This window comes from Molothrus ater, chromosome 14 (assembly GCF_012460135.2).
Source record: "Molothrus ater isolate BHLD 08-10-18 breed brown headed cowbird chromosome 14, BPBGC_Mater_1.1, whole genome shotgun sequence".
In the NCBI taxonomy this organism is placed as follows: domain Eukaryota; kingdom Metazoa; phylum Chordata; class Aves; order Passeriformes; family Icteridae; genus Molothrus; species Molothrus ater.
Window position 1 is genome coordinate 8,462,602 of NC_050491.2, and position 21,920 is coordinate 8,484,521.

Sequence of the window (21,920 nt, forward strand, 5' to 3'; positions counted from 1 at the left end):
AATGCTACAGAAAATCAACTTCTCCTCTGGGAAAATCCCAACATGGAGCTAAGCAGCACATCAGAATGAAATTTCTCCCTCCAACACAGACACTGAATCAGTATTTTCAATATAATATTAAAAATTAATAATTAATAATTAAAAAGTCACTGTTAAGTAATGAGTTTTTCTTGGTAGCAGGAGTCAATTACAATGATGAGACACAGCATCTGAGGTAATTATCAGACATCTCTCAGCTGCAACTTATATGAGTAAGGATTAGAACACAGAGTTTGACTGCAATGGCTGCAGAGCACACAGTGTGGTGTCTTGGTGCTGGCAATTTCTGGTAAAGCTTGTGCTTTAAGTACCAGACCATGACCCCTTCTCTCAATGAATTATCTTGGAATTACCTTCACAACTCAGTAACAGCAAGTTCTGTTGCACACAACAGACTAAACCCATTGGGTACAGCCAGGAGAACAAGAGCTTTTTACTATATTATGGTTGCATTAAGATTTTTTTAAGGAATACCACCTTTGTTCCATTGCATCCTGGTATACCCTGAGGTCCTGGTGGCCCATCTTGTCCTGGCAATCCCTTTAAAGTAGAAAAGGGAAAGAAGAGTTAAGAGTGCAGGATGCTCTTCTGGGCTTGAAAGACAAAAGGGAACAGATTTGTATCTACAGAGCCCATTGCTACTCACAGGAAGTCCTGGTGTTCCTGGAAAGCCGGGAAGCCCTGGCGGTCCCTAGAAGGAAATGAACCATGTGTTGGAAATACCACAGTATGAATGGGTGTGCAAAAGGATTTACCAAGATTTCACTAAATATAATTTATTTGTGCAGATGTAAGTAAAGACAGACAAACACCTTAATCGCCTGTAAAGAAAAAAAGAAAATCATGCTGACATGGCATTCAAAGTACTTACCAATCTTTCAGGGAAATAGCCACAAAAACATAGAAAAGACAATGCAGAACTACTAAAGTAATAGGTTATAGATACAAAGAGAAAATAAATAAACACTCATGGTGTGAAAAATGGATGCAGCCCAATGAAGTCAGATATATCAATTATTACCAGGTGTCTGAGGTGTCTGACAGAAAAAGCAAAGGCACAAAATCTAAAGGACTTCCAGACAAGTCCACCTCTCCTGTATGGACCACAGACATACTGCCTCTACTTCAGAATACACTGAAACAAAAGTACTGGCACTTGCTTAGGTCCTGTATTGCAAAATAAATCAAATGAGTATTGGGGCTGCTCTCCCGAAACAGTTCACGAAATACAAACAATATGTAAGATAGTATTGTTCATGCAATCTTGTATTAATTATAAAAAGCAGTAAAATCTCTTCTGGTAGGTAGATTACTTTTCAGATTTAAGTCCATTTTTTTTCTTGTCAGTCACCACTTCTGTTAGGACCCACCCAATGCCTGTCAGTCTATCCATTATTCAAATATATCACCCTAAAACTGCATCCATACTTACTCTGATTCCTTTGGGTCCAATAGGCCCTGGAAGACCATCGTCACCCTAAAAAACAACAACAGAAAGAAACAAGATCCCACACTCAAGCTGCAGTTTGTGTTTCTATCAAATTAATCAGTAAGCCTTAACTTTCCCCTACATGTCCACAGTAAGTGCGCTAAAAGTTATAGCACTTGTTATTTCCCGAGTTAAAGGGCTCAAAGTTATTTTAATTTCAAGTACTTGTTCCAGCTGACTAACCATGCCTTAGAGGAAAGTTTTCCTGAAGGCCACCGTGCTGTCAGGTCCCTGACACGTGAGGGTCAGCCCTGCCATGGAGCATCCTCCAGCGGCCCCTTGTGGGCAGAGCAGGGCAGCCACGATTCAACACGGGTCAGACTGTACCAGTGTTACTTAGCACTACAGTCACCACAGAATCACAATGCAGAACTTTGCATCAAAATCTTAAGAAAATGCGTTTATGGAATAAAAGTGTAGCAAAAGTTTCTAGTCCAAGACCTCTGTGCTGTTTCACTCTTGGTATATCCAATTAATCTTTTTCAGCGTAGACTTCCTCTATTTTTTTCTTATCACTTGCCTATTTTTTCCTTTGCTTCTTTTTTATGTACTTCTTTTAGGTTTATACTGTGAGCATTTATAAAATAAATGGCAGATCCTGGCTATCCTCATGTATGTTAAAGGTAAGTATACTCAGAGGAATTTTACTGCTGAATTACACATCTGAGTTAAGGATGCAATTCAGTAGTAAATAGAAGTAAATGGAACCCCTCCAGGGAAAGCCAGGAGCATTCCTCAGCTCTCTGCACATGAGTTCAATCAGGCCCTCATTCGAATCACCCCACCCAAACCCAGCCCAGGAATCCCATCCCAGGAATGCCACCAGGTGCAAACAACAGTTTACCTACATGGTGGGAGCCCTCAGGGCAGCTGAGAGCAAAACTCTGCTCTTATCAGTAAACTCAGCCAAGCCAGGCTCTCCTTAGTGCAAGGACTAACAAAGCTGCATCACAGCACCTGCCAAACCTGTTCTCTGACCCTCATGGGCAGCACCAAGTGAAAGGCAGTGCTGGCAAGCACCTGTGTAGGTGAAGAAGTGCATAGGAAACTCAGAGCAATCTTTTTCCACTGGCTGACTATTCAAACTAATCAACCAAAAAACCTGTTGTATCTCAACAGCTGAAGATTTTACCTATTAAACCAATGATAATCAGGAGTTCTGGAATCACTTAGGATCAGCACTTCAGTTAAGCTAACACTGCTCAGCACCTTCATACTATTCAAGTGAATTAGGTCTTACCTTTGAGCCTCTTGGACCAGGTGGTCCTTCTGGTCCTGGAAATCCAGGCAAACCTGGCTGTCCTTCCAAGCCTGGGAATCCTCTTTCACCCTACAAAAAGAATAGGTGGTGGTAGAGGTGAAATATTACCAGGAAAAAAAAAAAAAAAAAGAAAAATTTAGAACACATGCTATCTTTCTGTTTTTCTGTAGAAAGTCATCACACTGACAAACTAACAGTGACTAAACATCTCACCTGCTTAACTAAAGAAATTCCTGAACAGGGGCAGATTTACCTTTAATTACAGCACTCAAACTGATTTCATAGATTTAGAAGTTTTCATAGGGCATTCTCCCCTGCAAACCCAATACAAGTACTTCTGCATGCTGTAGAGTTGGTCTGCTGCCTCATCTGAAAAGCAACAATCTGGAGGAGTGTTACTACCTCAGGCCAGGATATGAAAGGGTTAGTGTGTCCCTGAAGGAGAGAAAATGAGGAATTCAGGAGTGCCAGATAAAGAAAACATTAGGCAAAACCAGATTTTGGAGCAAGCTCTGGCATGAACTGTGTTTGCACACTGAGAAAAACACACCAGTGTAGTACAAGAGGCATGTCAGATGTGTGAGGGTAAACCAGGCTAGAATGCCTCCTAATCTCAACCTGGTCACTCTTCTTCACGCTTTTGTTACAGCAAGTAGCACCTACAAATGGTTGCTAGAAGAGACTTTCAGCAGGGGGTTGGCCTTGTGTGTGGTCTGAGGCTAAAGAACTGTTCTCTAAAATGCACCTATGCCAAGGTCTCCACTCCAAACAGCCATGGAATGGGGAAGCCAAGGCCTTTAAAGAAAGGGAAACATCAAGTCAAACAGCTAAGAGGAATAGAAGAGGCAACAACAGATGCTAGTGAACTGTAGTATTGAAACTGAAATGAGTATTTTCCAAGCCCACTTTGAAAGTGAGCAGCAAAAATGAGAGCCTTGCATGAGGAAACTGTTGCCAGGGCAACTCGTGTGGAGTTTGCCAGCAAATTACCCCCAAAAGCAAACAGATTATTTGAAAGACTATGATTGGGGGCAGCTGAGGGAGTACATCAGACACATCCTAAGGGAACTTGCATCAAAGTTAAAGTAATTACAGTGGAAATAGCTGCACTATAATCCCTATTTTTGATTTAAAAATTGGTTAAAGAAATGTGAGCAAATTTTGTGGGAAGAGAAACTATGCTGATCCAGTTCTCTTTGAGGGTTTTTTTAAACTGTCTTCTACTTAAACAGCCTATAGATGATTCCATAAGTAATAACCATTTTCAGATGTTGCTTCTGCCTCCAGATTTTTCCTACTGCCCACACCATACTGATTTTTATGAAGATTTGGATGCTACAAATTTGGCAGGAAAAAACTGCCTGCTCACTGCAGGAGCATACTGAAATGGAAAAGAAACTTAACAAGTCTTCCACAAAAAGTCAGTGCCAAAAAAGACATTATATTGTTGGGGATAGAATACGATTGAAGTCCCCGGTTAGTGTGTAATGAATTTTCTTATAAATTCAAAAAGCTCACTAGCCAGTTCTGCTTACACAGAAAGAACAGAGGAAGGTCTGATACTTCTTGTTTCAGACAGGAAACTACTAAACTAAAACATATATAGCAGATCAAGGTCAACTCAGATCTCCTCTTCCAATCCTGAAAATACAGGATTGTTTCTATAGCAAAATAAAGTTGCCCCAGCAATAAACCATCATTTGCTTGGGGAATGGGCAAGGAGTCAGATTCTGATCTTAACTGCCCTCAGTCAGCTACACCAATATGGCAAAACCGTCAGCTCACAAGCTTGAACATGATTGCTGCTTGGGGCATAGAAAAAAAAAATATAGTTGGGAAACACCCTAAAATTTTGCTTTGCTGCAGCAAGATATAGCCAATTAAACAGGGATACAGAAAAGTTTGGCAGAATTCCATGTACTCTAATAATAGGACACAAACAGGGATAGATGCAGTTTTAAAGCATGGACAAGTAATTCACATTTCAAGAATTTGTTCTCCAAAATCCCGTATTTATAAATAGACAGTATGGGGAGAGAAACCAGAATAATTAATTATATTGATGTGAAATACACATGGCAAAAAAAAAAAGTTAAAAACTGGAGCAAAAAAAACCCCAAAAAAACAGAAAAGCAGTAGTTGAAGAGCCCATTTTAATGTCTGAACACATTCAAGAGCATGGCTGTAACATTTGATAAGAGTGGCACATGCTTGCTCTTCCTGCCCTTGCTACAAAAATAGTGAACTTTAAAAAGCGTCCAAAGCCACTTAACTCTGGGTGGCTGCTTAAAACTAAATTAATGCACAAATGTCCATAGTAAGATTAAGATGCAAAGCATGGAAGAAGTGATGCCACAGCCACCCATATTGTTCTCCACCTTTATAAATAACAGGGTGAAAGTAATGGCTGCCTCACATTGCAATGCTAGCCAACAAATTCCTCCTCAACTTCAAGAGCACTAATACAACACAGTTAAAAATATAGTATTTAATCAAGACAAACAGAGAAATCCACTCTGACTGGAGTTGCATTCTTCAAAACATATTACTCTTGGTTCAGATGTCACTACAGAAAGAAGCAGTACTGGATTTGGAAACAGATCAAATGTATAAGTAAGTGATACACGGTGAGGGATCCAGCTAATCATTTTAGGACAACCCTTGACATCTTGTAGTAGTACAAGAATTTAGGAAGATTCAAACAACAATTCAAAACCTAAGCAAACCAAAGCAAAGAATTTATAAGATAAAGCACTAAGAATTTCAATGACAGATCTTGGGGCTCCCCAGAGCTGAACTGCTGAATCCAGCAATGCATCAAATACTGAGAGCCTTGTAATTAAACAAACAATGAGGTGTGTACATGTATGCTCCAACAAGTTCCACTAGCAACACATCATACCTAGGAAATGTGGGCTTTGTTTTTCATCCTTCCTTTACACAGGTACATGATGGTCTGCAAGCTTCAGAGGGACTGTTTAAAAACCCTCTGACATGCTTCAGGATTATGCTGTGTTTACCTTGGCTGAAGTGGAAATGAATCACAGTTCCTCAATTTCATATCCATTCTAAGGACAGATTGCATTAGATCCACATTAACCAGACAACAGCTACTTACTCAGTAAATTCACCAAAAAAAGCTGTGACAAGTGCCAAAAAAAAGCCAACTTAGAATTACAGAAAGGTTCTCCAAAGTTGTACTTGCAATAACTGCACTGGGCATAGAAATCTGATCTTTAAGTGACTTCAAACTGAACCTAGAATAACTTGTGACTAGTTAGGATACATTTGTTTTGGGCACTGCATCTGAGATCCTCTAGGAACATTAACCAGGTTCATATTTGGCCAACTAAATTTAACTTGGAAATCTTGCCATCAAAGGAATACCATTCTTCACTAGGTATGTAAATAGGGAATGTACTCAATGAACTAAAAGCAAGTAAATGCCAAGGAATGACCTCATCTGTCTGGAGCTATCTGGATGGCAGGTGTGGCATTGAGCATTACCTTGAATTTTGGACAGTTGCCTTGTTTAACCTGAGCCAATAGTAAAACTCCGCACCAGCACATTATAGTGCCAGTGTTTTGAATTACTTTTGTTCATTTAAAGGTTACATTTGTTTATGCAAGTCAAAAACCACCCTTGAAATGTGTCAGAAATTAATCTAGAGCACTGAAACCCTCCTAGAACCTTGCTAAGATAGGGTGAGTAGTTTGATAAGACATGCTTCTCAAACTCTGGTATCAGTTCACATCTTTAAGACAACTCCATTGTATCTCAAGCAAACTGTTTACAAGGCTAAGAGTGGGAGCATTTTGAGCAGCCTCTGCCCCTTGCAGTGATCACATCCCATTCACTCCCTGTGACAACAGCAGCTACATGGGAACTATTTAAACACAATTTACTCCCAACCAGGCTCCCCCACACTGGAGAAAGAACCAAGTACTTGCTGGTTCACAGTACTGAGCTGGTTATGTACAGTGCATTGTACCTAAAAGAAATGCTGGGCATCTGCTGTTTCCTCAAAGAAAAAAATGATAAAACAATAAGAAATAATGTGGACAAACTTGAAGTACTGTACAGATATACTGAGAACAGGCAGTGAGACTGGAAGTCAAAGCTGCGAGGAAGAAGGAAAACTCCAATATGTCAACATGCATCTCTTGGCCTGAGGATGCCATCTGCCATCTGGGCAGACCAAACCAGCTTGCTGCACCTGAATGAGGCACACAGAGCTGCTTCTTGCAGTGGGTATGGTTTTTACTCTGCTTGATCCAAGAAAACATATTTGGCCTTTAACAAGCTGCTTACTTGGGTGGCAGCTAAATGTGTTGGGAAAGCTGTATCTGAATTTTGTCACTGCCATGGTGCAGCTCATATCTAGACAGTGACAGCAATAATCATCTTTGCATACAGCTGTACAGATTAAGAGGTGAAAAGCAGTACAAGTTCAGAACACACTAGTGAGCATCAACTACTTATGAACTGACAGTGCAAGAAAAGAGAGAAAACAACCCACACTCACTCCATTTTACAATCCCACTGAAGCATTACTAGCATAGCCATTATGCTACATTCCACACCTTAGCCTGTCAACACTAGCTAGTTAGTATAGGCAGGCCTTGGCTGTAAATAGGAATTCTTTCTATTTTACTAGAATTTGTCTCTTCTGCCTTTTTGTTTTTTTTTTTTTCCAAATAGTCAGATAGATGGAAAAAATTCTGTGCATTAATTCCCCATTCTTGAGAAAATAATGATATAAAAATCTTACACTGTGAGATGGACCAATCAGTCTGACTCAATACCTGACTGTTGATACAGCTCTGCTCTTTGGTGCATGCCCACACCACCATCAAAGAAAAACAATATGAGCAAGAAGCAAAGACCTATCACCCATAAGCTTCAGTTATCTGAAGCTGGCACATGGTTCGGTGGTTTGTGTGCTGGTCTGACAGTTAAAAAAAATAGAAAGAAGAATATTTACCTTTTCACCTTTTACTCCACTGCAATCACATTTGGATAAAGATGTACATCCATGGCAAGCCTTGAAAACATAAGGGGAAAAATTTGTTTTTAATTGGCATAAGACCAGATGAAATATTTAATATTATCACAAAAAAGTTTAAAAGGTTGTCTAAAAAGTAAACCTACAAAGTTTGTCCTCCAGCCATTCTACAAGTGCTCAAAGCAGACACATTTAATTGGAAGTTTGATCACCTTTAATAATACCTATGTTTGTTTGTAAGTATTTTACAGCTCATTTTAGACTTCCAAACTTATGCTTAAGCAGTACAATGCAACACCTATAGCCAAAAGCACCAGCACTTTATAAAACAGGCTCTTCAGCAGATCTCCAGCTGAGGAGAGCCCAGTTATGCTTCCCACCAGTAGATGTCAGGTTTTGCACAAGAGTTTAAACCAAGCCTGAAGGTTATGAGCACATCTGTGATAGTTATTAGATAAATACTTACTATGTGATTAATTCTTCCCCCCATAGCTCAGTTACTGAGAAAACACATTGAAAAACCTCTAGATGTCATGTAGCTGCATTCCCACACCAGTGCAAAGCTTGACAAACCAGCTACAACAGTCTCTAGCATAAAGTGAGAGTCAGGTGGCTGAGTGACAGTTGGATTTCAAGGGATTCAAAGGAGAGGGATATACAAGTTTGGTTCACAGAGAAGATCCAAGTTAAATAACCTTCCCATACCACATTTGCTTAGATTGTATTCTTCCATCCCCATTTTAACAGGGGATATTCATTAGAGCCCTGTGTTGATCTCAGATTAACAAATGTGTTTACACAAGTGAGATTTCTAGAATAAATGCTTTTTTTGGTAGCATATTTCTACATAATACCTGTTTCAGACCTCTTCATAGTTAAAAGTATGAGCCATATTAGAAGATACACTAGCTGAAACACTTCAGGGTTCAACTTATTCTGAGAACAGGTGCAGTATTGTATTAAAAACACAGAGCTTATGCTTTAAAAGTTTGAAAAGCTGAGCATTTGGGGTCCTCCCCTTCAGTAATTGACAGAAAACATTATGTACAAAGTTTCAATCAAGCAAGAAACCAGTCGGTATGTCAAATCTGAAATACACCCACACTTGAATTCTAGCCCTCATTACCACAGAAGCATTTAAAGACATGACCCATCCCCTACCTGGCATTAGGAATGTCCTGGCTCTTAGCCTAAACATACTACCAAGGATCAGACTGAAAATACAGAAGTAACTTAATTCACTTGGAGTTACAAAATCCCAGGATCAACTAAAGCATCCTGCAGCAAAAGGCAGAGCTTTGAGGTTTAAGGCCAGCAGTGGTGCTACATGACATGACCAGGGTGTCTCTCCTGATCTTCCACGTGGCTTTTGTCACCAGTTTCTTGATGTTATGTATATGAAAACTCAATTCTTCATTAACAGGGCTTATTGAGCCATTTCCTAGAATGAAATGGAATCTTTCTAGCCCAGCTTTCATATATCAAGCTGGACAAGCAATGTGGCCTGACCTCATGGCTGTCCCTGTTTGGAACAGGGTGTTTGGCTAGATGTCCTTCTGATGCCCCCTTCAATCCCAGTTATCCTATGAATTTAGTATCTGATCTCTTTCACTTTTAAAAATGGGTTTTAAAAAAGCAAGTTCCTTGTGAACCAGTTTTAGGATTAATCTCTCTAACAAAGCTTTGTTTAAAAGGGATTAACCTTAGTTACATGCAGTATTCCCTTCCCTCACAGTACAAACCTTGCTCACTGTGCTGCAGCACTGATTCTGTGTTACAGGGATGGAACAGTGAAAGCAACACGGAAAACCTCTGCTGCCTCCAAGAGGTGGGGGAAAATAATAAACTTACCAAACCCCACCAAAAACTGTGGTACAACACACAGGTTAAAACATTCAGAAAAAGCATGATCAAGATCCTGCACAAAGAGAAGGATTTATTCAGCCTACGGAACAGAAGAGACTCATTTAGTCTTCCTTACAGCTTCCACAAAATGTTTCTAAGAGGAATTTTTTTAGTTCTCAGGTACAAGGGAACTGTTGGGGTGAAGAGGAAGAAAGGGAAGTTGGGAGGGAAAAAGATGGTGTGAGACTACATGGCCCTTCACAAAACAAAGGTAGAGGTGCACAATGTTGTGAAGGTGAGTTTTCAGACAATTAAGCTCAGGAGTCTCTGCCCTCTATAACTGCATGCAGAAAGCTGCTTTGTCAGTGCTTAGACATCTTTAACAGTGATTCAGCACCAAGACCACATGAAATAGATCTGATTAATAAAAAAACGGAAATAATTTGGTATGGAAGGAATCACTCAAAGCAGGGCAGCTTAGGCAGGGTGCACAGGTCCTTGTTCAGTTGCACATTGAATAACTACAGTAGTGGAGATCCCACAGCCTCTTCCTTATGTTGCAACTTGTATCCATTAAAAGTTTCATATATGAAAGTTTCTAAAAAATGTCCTTCTCTCCGTTATCTTGTTTGCACCAAAATGCTTTAATTTAATCAATGTAGGGGCTCTTTTTAAACCTGCGACTGTCTTCCAAAGCAATTTATATATTCAGACCAGATTTCTTATGTTTTGAGTAACTTCTTAACCTACATAATTAGCCTGTCTTGGAGAGTCAGGAGTACTCACTGAATGCTTTTTGACAAGTGGTTTTGGATATCCAGTTCAGAGGCATTACTTGCAGGAAGGAAACATGGTCTTTCTCAGACAGCAGTGAAGGCAAGCTAAAGTTCTGTAACCAGAAAACTCTTCAAATACCCACTGTAATCAAATGGTAGTAAATTTTTGGCATAAATCCTGGGAAGATCTATTCACCCACAAGCTTATCAAGAAGTACTCCCCCAGCAGAGTCACTTATCTTCCTGTACAAAAGCTGTAATTGGCAGACTGTGCTTCTCATTTGCATTAACATATCTGCACCAAATTAAGGTATTCTTAATTAAACAGTCTGAACCAAAAAAAAAAAAAAGCCCTCAGAATCTATATTATCTCAAGATCAATTCATGCCACTTAGAGGTCTTATTGTTGTATAGCTTAAAAAAATCCCAAAGTAAAACATGATGGCACAGAGGAAAAAAAAAAAAAACCTTAATGACCTACTCTGACTGAAAGCTTTCTTCTTGTTTAGACTTTTCAGTAATCTCAAGGCCATTTTTTTTAACTTGGCAAAGCAGGCACAAAAATTGCACTACAGGAGATTGTATACTGCATTAACAAGTTAGTACAAGTTTGAAAACCACTCAGCAGCCACAGGCTAGAGATTTTTGATGTTATAGAATCAGTTGTGTATCTCACATGAATGCCAAGGAAATCTAGGCTTCACACTATGCATAGGAATACTTGGAATTTCTTCTGCACACGAACAGTAAGTTATCTACACTTCAATCACACAAAGAAAATGGATGCAGTGACATTCCAAATGCAGAAAAATCTACATTAAAAGCAAGATTTAGATGGTTACCATCAGTACTTTACCCTAAGAAACCAGTTAACCATCACTAGTTCTGAAAATTGACCTTCTAGGTTTCCAGATATGGAAAACTGAATGGCTCCAAACCTCAGGGGAACTCCAAGTTACACTTGGCACATGATGCAGTTGGAAAACCAAGCAAGACTCTTACTTTGTATTATTACCTGGCAGCCAGAAGCCTTGAGTAGCAGTTCAGTTCCTGGCTCTGGCCAGTAGGACACACTGTCTTAGGTGACAGAAGATAATAAAAAATACTTGATATAATAGCAAGCTGTATCTTGAGCACAAGGTCACAATCTCCATATCAATCAAAATCTTTTTGTTTTCAACTACACCAAGATGAATAAGGAATCAAAGCAGCTTTTAAGAACTTGAGACAAACTGCTTGGATTTGCTCCTTACTGTGCTCCTGTTGCCTCCCTGCTCACATACCTGTAGAAATGAAGGCACTATCACTGCTTATTTCCTATGCTCTGACACAACCAAAGGCTCTAATTAATCTATTCAAGTTTAGCTAATCCTTTCACTGGATTTTCCTGACAGCTTCTACCCATTGAATCTGTGTGTGGAGAGCAAGTTCTTTTCATTAGTATATAAAAGGAGGGATGGTATTGGTTTACTGGTCAAAGGATAATTCTTCCACAACAAGCTTGGTCTTTTGTGTCTTACATGGACTGAGGAAAACTGCTTTATGCCACCAACAGAATGCAGTTTTGTTTGTTTGTTGTTTTTCAGTTTGAAGAAAAAAAGTACACATTCCCACTCCTGGTTTGTTACAGTCAGCTCAGTGAAATGAATAGCCTAAGTCATCCTCAAAACGTGTTGTGGTTAAAAGCCTGCCTTATGCATTGGGTACATTCCACTCCTTTCTCATCAGGCCCAAAGACCTTGGTTACAAGGCAATTTCAGCATATGCCATTCCCACCCCACCTCCCAGCTGCCACTCACAACAGTATTGGACAAAATGTTTGTAAAAACTCCCAGGAAGATGAATGCTGCTGCTGAAAGAACAGTAACTTGGGACTTTGCAAAAACTGAAGTGAAAAAGAAGTGATTTACCACTACATACACACAGCTGCAGGGAAACCTAACAGCTAATAGTGTGCACATAGGGAGGGGCTTAAGGGAGCACCCAAACCCCTACCCTAGAGCTCTTAATAATGTATTAGCATTAAAACATACTGGAGTTTAAGAGTAATTTAGTACTCTTCCCATAAGCATGATTAAAGAAGGAAGCCAATCACTTCCAAACCTTGACACTTAAAAATTACCAATCAAGAGAAGAAGAAGCACAGTAGGTGACTCAATGAGAGTTCTGACACGGCCCAAGTTGTTTACAAATGGATTCTCAATTCAGGTATCAGACAACTGGATAAGAAAAAGAAAAGATAAATAGCTCAAACAATTTATTTATCCTGACAATCTCCTTATGTATAATTTTATCATAAATGGAGAGTTTCCTGTTTGACAGCTCCTCTCATTTCTAGGGGAGCAGAGTGACATTACTGAATGCAGCCATGCAGTTTGTACTAACAGACTGCATGCTTTTCTTGAAAGCTCCATTCTGATAGCAGCAGGAGGTCAGAAAAGAATCAAAAACCTGATTGTGGACAGCTGCTGATTTTAAATACTGGTGTCACCTGCAACACATTAAGACCCCCTCAGACTTAAATGATGAAGCTTCAGTGAGGTTTAACTTGCACACACTAACTTCATAAACAGATGTTGTCCTGAAGGGAACCAGACAGTTATTTGACACAACATTGTCAGCTGTCTCACCAGGTAAGGATTGTTCTCTCTAGTTGGAAAAAGATGCACAGAAATCATTGAAATAAATTCTGTCCAACTAAAGATGGCCAGAATTTTAAAACAAATTGAAAACTGCAACAGACACTGATGACAGGAACTTGATTGAACTGTAGAACAATGTGATAGAGGAGCAGAGAGCAAGGAGTAAAGACTAGACAAAAAATGTTAATACACACTCATGTCACACTGTGTCGCAACTGCCGTATTTGTATTTTCCCATACTTTTTCCTAATGACTTCCTTAGGATTTATTTGCTACATATAATGAAGCTATTTGATTGTTTGGTTTTACTAAGCCTTCCATTCTCTAGAATAGTCACAGGAAGAACCATCCATAAAACCCATTCAAAAGCAATTCATCTCTGAGGGCTTCCATACAGCACAGTCTCTCTCCCCTAACAGCTCTTGAACCTGAGACCTGAAAAACTCAGGTTTTTCACAGATAAAAGTAACAGAAGCACTTCTGCAAGGCCAATGTGGTTATGAGTCCTTCCAGTACCTGCAGCAGGTCTGACTGCACAGCCACACAGGCAAGGAATTGCTGTGATCCAAAGACACAGTCTCAACTTGAGAATGGACACACAGTAACTTTTTATTTGCCTTTCCTTCCAAGCATTTTTAAAAGCTGGTAGAGCACTTGCTCCTGTTAGTTTTAGATTATCAGGCACCTCAGGTCTCTCCCTTCTGTATTTACAAGCAACATGTGACCAGATACTCTTCTTAGCAAGTCAATCAGGTAATGAAGTTACCATAGTACTAAACAGCTGAATGAAACATGGAGTTTTGCATTCAGATAGAATCACACCAAACCACAAAGCAGTGTCAAAAGAACTGCAGGTACATCAAATCCTTCAAGTTCTAGCACAGCATGCATCAGCCACACAAGGTTTTTACTGCCAAAGAGAAGGGCAAGAGGGGTTAGAAACAATGGAAGTGTTAATTAATCCATAGTTTTGAAGTCTTCTAGTCCAGAAAACAATGAAATAGGACTTCCCAATTCACCAAGTCTGACTCTAGACCACATATTTGGTAAAATAAACTTGTATCTTGGAATTCCTACAGCATCTAAATTAACTCAAATACAACTTTACTGCTGAAAAGCAGTTTAACAGTGTTTTGTAGCTCATGAAAGCTCACTGTGGAAATTGAAGGTTTTCAAGCTGCTCTTGTTCATGATTTAGGGGTGGCAGAAGAGAATTTTCACAGTAGGGGTGCAATTACCTGTTAGACATCTGTGAAAGATACTCCTAGAATAAAGCTTATACACAACAAATGCTTAATGCTACTAACATCACCCTCTGCATTCAAATATGACAGCTTACCAGTTGTCAGCATCAGTTCAGCTTCAGGAAAAAAAGGAGCATAAATACTGAATAATTCTATCAATTGTAAAGAATGACTCTTGTTAGAAATTCACTCTGATCAAAATCAGCAAATTCAACATACAGCAAAGCATCAGTTACAAATGCCTTTGCTCTAGCAGGATGGCTTAAGTAATCTTCCTGCTGTAACCACACAAAAAATTATTCATACCTTTATTTATAATGCAAATAAATTCAGCCTTTCAGTTCCAAACAAAGATTTATTTTGGTGGTGGTCCTGAAGAGCATCTTCATATTCATTAGCTTGCCAAGATCTGTGTAACAAAACACCTGTGCAGTTTTCTAGCTAAGGATTTACTACTCATCCAAGTCAAAGATTTCACCATTTATCTTCAGCAAGTTGATTTTCCCTTCACTTGCCTGGACAGAAATATAACCAAAAAAAATAAAAAAGGTTTGTGGGGATTTGACAAGCAGAGTTAAAGCAGCTATTGTGAGTTCTAATTACGATTTCACATCCATGCTCTTTAGGCTTAAGCAGGAGCACAAATTTGCAGATAATTTATTACTCATATATCTGTGTGAAGTCAGCTATGGCAGCAAAGCCATCACAGGTCTCTCATCCAAATGGCTGTCCTTTTCTCACTTAGGTGGTGTATTTATGAGCAGTAATATTGCTAAAGCAGAATCTGAATTAGAAGCCTTTTACATGTCCTTCTAAGGAATTGTTTCTCTCAATCTACCCAAAGATGTGAAAAGAATAAATATCATGGTCTAAAATCTAAAAGTCAAAGTACATTTGCAAAAGTTCTTGGCCATTTTTTTTAAACTAAGGGAACTTCTGGCATGTAATTTCATCTGTTGCACCTTGAGGCACAATCTTTCTTTGAAATCTGTACAATATAAGACCTGTTCAGACTGGCAGAGGAAACTTTTTAGTTGTAGTAGCTACAGTTCTGGCCACAGTGAATGAGAACACAAAAGGCAGGTTAAAAACCATTCTCAACCATCTGATGGATACACAACCCTTCTTTTTCCTCTGAAGGGGTAGCACTATGTGCTTGGCATAACTACCTTCAGAATATGCAAAAAATCAAAGCAAGTTTGTGTTAAAAATATTATAAGAAATGGACAGGAGCTCTTACCTAAAGGGGATTGAACTTTTCTGCCTGTACCTTGTGCTAAAGCAATATGGAATTTATTGCTTTAAACAGAACTAATTATGGTTCTTTAACATATAGTTTTTTCATAAAGAGTATCTTTCACAGAAGCTTCCAGTTAAAATAATGGCAATACTTGCAGCAACAGATCTTCCCACAGACCAGTCTAACTACAGGCAACTTTTGGAGTCAAGGACTCTTTAATGAATGAACACCCCACAACTTAAACAACTTTGATTAATCCCCAAACTGCAACTATTCACCCATTCAGAATGGGAGGTATCACAACCTGACAAGTTCTCTGTATCTGACTCCTGAACCAGAAGAGAGGACAGAAAGTAGAAGAGCCCAGCTGGGCATCCAACTCTCCCAAAATCCCAGACTTTACTCCCTTTCTCAATACTTGGTTTTAAGAGGCCTAAGGCTGACAACTCTTCAGGACAGGAAGAAACATTAGGCACAAACTTTAACTACAGAGTTTAAGGAATAGTTAGCCCTTACAACTCACAGTAGTTCACTCCTACTTTCTACACAGCCTTCCATCTTCAAAAATGCTTGTTGCCCTCTGCTTTAAGGGGCACTGCCAGCCTTGCACTCAAGTGTAGGTGAGGAAAAGGACATGGACAGTTCTCACTACTTCTGAAAACCCAGAGGTTTCTGCAGTCTATTAGTTTTACAACACTTAAAACAAAATACACTGCACCCTTGAGAATGGGCTTCAGTGCAGTGTATTTTACTGGGTGAGACACACAGAAAGTAAAATAATCAGATCAAGTTCTGCTGCCCTTCTTGCAGGCATTTCAAAGCTACAGTAGAAGAGACCTGAGAAGCCAAGTACTTCTGGTCTAATGAACACAGATTTCCAAACATCTCTACATCAGGCTATTTGAATTGGTAAAAATTTTCTTTAACAGCAACTTAGAAGTACTATCTTTATGCTGCCATCCAGAGGCAGCATCTTACAAAGCATCTAAGTTTAGATCTGGCAAGTACACCTCCTGGTAAACAGTGCAAGCTAAGAGCACTAAACCAGAATGTAAACTACCAGGTGGCCTTCTCAGCCCACTCCATCTCCACATTAATGAACTGCCAGATGCCAAACACCACATTCATTTCCTTCAGCAAGCACTGCAGCTGCATGAACTTCTAAATACACAGCATATCTAGAGAAACATCCTGAACAAAGTAACTCTGGTTGGCTTTGCAGTTTGGGAATGCATAAATTTCATAGGCAGTCTAAACCTCCCTACTGCTCATTTCAGTTCTAAATGCTGAACTCTGAGTGCAAGCCATCTTCTAACTTTTATACAGACCATAAGTGAAACCCTAAACAAGTACTTAGCAAATTAGAGGAATGGTTAGTTTTAAGCATGCCTCCATCTTTACCTGCACAGCTACACATCTCTGCAACTCACACCATCCCTGAGACACCCACCCACATGGAGCACCTGGCAGTCAGTCAGTGGCAGGATACAGTAAGCCACTTGACTTTTCAGGAAATCTCAGTTTTACTTTTATTTTACACACAAGTCTCTAATCACCAGCCTCTTGGGGCTTCCTGATTTTTTCCAGCTGCAAATAAGAAGTGCCATATGGTACTCATTACAGGTTAAGATTTAGTAGTCATTTAGGACCTTTCCCTTGTGACAGGTGTTAGATGTTGCCACTTTCTATAACCATGTCCAAATGTAACACAAACCTAGACCAAACGGTCAGTCGGGCTTCTGAGTCTCAGATATGCTTGCAAGCCAAGTATTACACACTCACAGCACCAGTCATGCTGGCATTGTTTTTACTCCTTTCCCAGTTAAAGAAATGGAATTAAAACACACAGACATTCCCTGGAAAATGTCCTGTTCCTCACCCTCGTCCATATAACATGCAATAGAAGAAGCTTCAATTCCAGAGTCCTGTTAATAGATAGAGGTCAGACATCTGTCACTGACAACTGCACTTTCAAGTGTCAAGAATATGAAGGAGACCACACAAGAACAGAAACCCACTTCTTCTTGGAGAAAGGAAAGGCAAAATTGAATAGCATTTCAGATTAATCCAACTCCATCCTGGTCTATTTTGAAACTACTGAGAGCACTAAATTAATACCAAAGATTAAGCAAATATACATGCTAAAAAGAATAGAGGCTGTGCAGAGTGATATTGCACTGAGATGTTATCTGAAGAAGTCCACACCCTCTTAACTGCCAGAACAAGACCTAACTCACTTTAAGGTTTGGTGGGTGTCTGGGGGATTTTTTTTATTTGTGGTGGAGGCAATTATCAGCTCTATTCTCCTTCAGTTCTTGGACCAAGTATCATAGCTTCAAGGTTCTCCTAGTTTGAGCTGTTTTATCATTTGTTTATGCCCGTGGCAGCAGCACACTGTGTGTGCACTTTAACACCTAAAGAGAGCACTACAGGCAGCACTTTCTCTGTGGTGCTCAATGATAACAAGGAGCTACTCTCCAGCCTCAGGTAATCAAAGCTCAAAAAGTAAGTGGCATTGAAGAGGGCCTAGTTAAACAAGGAAGCAATGGAGACCAAACAATTCTCCTAACCCTGTAAGTCAGAGGCACTCGTAAAAGAACAGAACATCAGGATGTGATGAGATGGGAGACCCCTTTATCCACATGGGTTCAGAAATCCCTAAAGCTGATCGAAGTTGAATATTTAGTGAGAGGTCTCAGATGCCTGTTCAGGAAGTCACATGTTGAACTTGAGCAGATATGGAGTACCCTCAGTGTCAGCCTCTCAGGTTCATTCACTTAAGCACTGGTTATGTGCTACAGCAGTAGCTCAGGGCTCCTTAGAGCACCTGCCACTTCAAGTGAGGAACTTCTGTGCAAAATACACCTCCCTATGAAAGAGTGACCTTATAGAGAATGGAGAATCACAACAGTAATTTCTCAGACTATCTTCCAGGAAAAAAAAAAAAACAAAAAACCAAAAGGGGGCCAGAATGTATTTTATTGCCTTTAAAATGCTGTAAGACAGCCCCAGGCTAGTGCTAGTAGAACATTCTATCTAGCACATGCAGATCTTGGAATTTGATACTCAACTTTGATTAGAAGAAAAAGATTCCATTCCCTTACACCAGAGAAATTACATCTAGAGGCTATAAATTACATTATCCTAAAGAATCATTACATTTAGATTGCACTGATCATTGCTAAACAGAAAGCAAGTCTCAGGAATTAAGTCACACTTCTCAGAGACTTGCTACATTTAAAAATTTGAACCCATGCAAGGAAGTAGCTGAAAGGGCCATAGATTAGATCTTTAAATAGAATATTAAAAACCCAACTAAATTTTAAAAGTATTACCATTGTGTCAATTACAGGACAGGCAAAAGAAATGTGATCAGTGCTAGAGAAGGGGGGTACAGAGGGACAGGAAAGACACTTTATAGTTTTTGTTTCAAAGGGAAACAAAAGGGGAGGGAGGAAATCTTCAATAGCAGCACTGAGCTGCTTCTTACTTGAATACTTGTAAATTTACATTATTGCTTTTGTCAGCAATTGATTTTGTTCCCAGTCACATTCTGGAGGTACCCCAGTGGCAAGTTGATAACATGCAACCTAAAGTATCTCTTTGCAGTGATTCTCTGACAGGGTCCAAGGATGTCAGTGAGCTATCTTCCTTACAACATCACACTAAAATACCGTCAGTTTAAAAAAGTGTGGGGGTGGGGGCAGGTAGGCAAGGAGAGAGCACATATAGTTCCAACACCCCAGCAGAGTAATTAAACTGAGGAGACCCATTCATAAGAAATAGCCCTTAAGTATTATTAAAACTTGAGATGCAGTACAGTTCAGTCTGAAGCTTGGCAAGAGTAAGAAACAGCCCCTGGCATTTGTACTCATTCCAAAACAAAGCCACATTCTCTAAGGGAAAGTATTCCCTCAGGCACCCCATTTTTAGGGAGTATACCAACTTCCACAAGTGCTATTTGGAGCCAAACATATGCAAAGAAAATAATCTGCTTCAAGTTTGTGATAGATGTTCTGCATCCTGCAGGAATCAGTAAGTTAACTGCAAATATTGAATTAGGAGCTTTCCCATCAAGTTTTAACATTATTCCTACAGCAAGCAAGGTTTGGAACAGAAGACAGTGTTTCAGTGTCTAAGTTCCACTATTACTCCTTAACTGGACAGGAAAGAAGAAATATAGCAAAAGGTTCCAGGGCCAAGACAAGCACATGGAGAGCTCATTCAGCAATTAGCATCACGAGCAAAACACACTCAGGGAAATAAATTTTATTGCCAATCAAAAGTCAGTAGGGTAATGAGAAATTAAAAAAAACCAACCTTCCAACACCTTGCTCCTGCCTTGCTTCTTCCCAGGCTTAACTTCACTCTCAATTTCTCCACTCTTACTCCCCACCCCATCCCAGCAGCACAGGAGGATCGGGAATGAGGGTTCTGGTCAGTTCACTACACACTGTCTCTTCATTATCAGTTTCTAATGATGTTTCCTTCAGAAAATTCATCTTTACACTTTAAATATGAAGTCATTTTCCACCAAAATGATCAGCATACTCAGTCACAGAGTGAGCTGAGTTGGAAGGCACTCTCAAGAATCACAAAGCCCAGCTCCTGGCCACGCTTAGCGCCATCCCCAAGAGTCACACCATGTGCCCTTTTCTTGCTTACTCTTTCTGCTATCAAGACAAAAATAGTTACTGAAAAGCTTACACTACAGTTTAGAACAATACATCTCAGATTCATCTGCTTACTCTGTTAAACACATCTGCTTAGTCAACTGTTTAAAAAGACAGGGGGAAAAAAAAGTAATACTATTTTTATTACTATTTCTATAACAGAATGTGCTCTTCCTCCACAATTACTTTTGCAGCATATCAGCAATCTAAGGTTCTTTAAAGAGAGGCCTGTTTCATTACTCTGATTTTTGGGTACAGGATACCCATGTCCTGAAAATACACATTTCCTGAGCATGACTAGACCTGTCAACAAGCATTTTCTCATCCAAGCATAAAGACACTGTCTAGGTTCACTTAGGATACAAACATTCATACATTAGACAGAGATGTTTTAACACTTTATTACTATGACTGCTTTAAGAATATGAAAGAGTCTAGAACAGAAAAGTGACTTTCTGCTTACACAGGAGTGTCATCCATTCTATTGCCAAGAGGTTTCCATTAGCATTCTGGCTCAGAAACTAAATGGAATTATGTATATACTCTTCCTTCAATCAAAATTACAAAAACCATTTCCACCCAGACAAATACCAACTTCTGCATGGATGTTTTCACTGGGGAGACTCTGGGCACAGCCTTCTACAGCAAATTCCATGGCACTACCTTCCTTATTAAAAAAGGCACCAAATGAATATTGGAAGTTAAAGTACCAAAACAAAACACACAAGCTTTGCAACTTACAGAATCACAGAATAAACTTGGTTGGAAAAGACCTTTAAGATCATCTAGTTCAACCCATGACCTAACCTAGCACCTCATCATCAAGTAAAGCACAGCACTAGATTTTCTCCTTATTATTTTAAATATTCTTAATTTTTTAAGTCATTAAGTAAGTAATGGTTTTGCAGAAATCTCAAGGTTTTTTTCCTCATGTCTCTTGACAGAGTGAATTGATGAAAAGAGACGGCAAAGTCAAATATAAATTCTCATTTCTCAGTGCAGAAGCTTCTTTTTCCTTCTGAATAGCTTTGCCCTTTAAGGCTGAATATACAAGAGAAGTGTTCTAACTAATTCAGAACAAATATTTTCTATTATGAAGCCAATTCCTATTGTCTGAATGACAGCTAGAAATTACCTTTCAGAAACAATGGCTTCTGCTGTCTTTCTGTGTGACAGGTTGGTTCTAAGTAAATTGACTCAAAAAACCCCACTGCCTCATATAAAGGATTATTTAAAAAAGATTTAAAACTGAGTTCATAAGCTCCTTCACCCAAACATTGTTTTCAGTGGCATTTCTTGTCAGGACATCACAATTTCTCGGAGCTGGAGGCTTGTCTAGCCTTGCCTCAAGTCATGTTAGTTTCATTGCTTTAAGTAAAGCGATTTAATTGTGGGTTTTAATAATTGCTACTTTAATTCAAGGTGTACAAAGAATGCAGTTCATGGTTCAGGGTGGTCATTTTCTTCTTTCTATCAGATTCCTGGGGCATTTAAGTGCATAAAGAGAAAGGTTTGCTTTTGAAGAACTGATGCTGTATTTAACAAACACCGACTAATGCCAGATAGAAACATATTTACGACTCATGAAATAAAAACTTTCTTAAGAAGGAAGCCTTCATTGCTAACATGGTGAATTAGAAAAAAATCAGCTATAACTGTGGAATTAATGGCTGCCTAAGCCTGACAGCTTTATGCACTTAATAAC

General features: G+C 39.3%; 1 protein-coding gene across 1 annotated transcript in view; it reads right to left on the minus strand.

The window, feature by feature from the left end:
- The window catches only part of COL4A5 (collagen type IV alpha 5 chain), a gene marked incomplete at its 5' end in the record, with an annotated part of 73,543 nt that overhangs the window by 44,655 nt on the left and 6,968 nt on the right, over positions 1 to 21,920 (minus strand). The window contains 5 exons of the mRNA XM_054516376.1: positions 517 to 579; positions 686 to 730; positions 1,472 to 1,516; positions 2,769 to 2,858; positions 7,775 to 7,834. Coding sequence (XP_054372351.1) covers positions 517 to 579; positions 686 to 730; positions 1,472 to 1,516; positions 2,769 to 2,858; positions 7,775 to 7,834 — 303 coding nt within the window. The remainder of the gene's footprint in view (positions 1 to 516; positions 580 to 685; positions 731 to 1,471; positions 1,517 to 2,768; positions 2,859 to 7,774; positions 7,835 to 21,920) is intronic.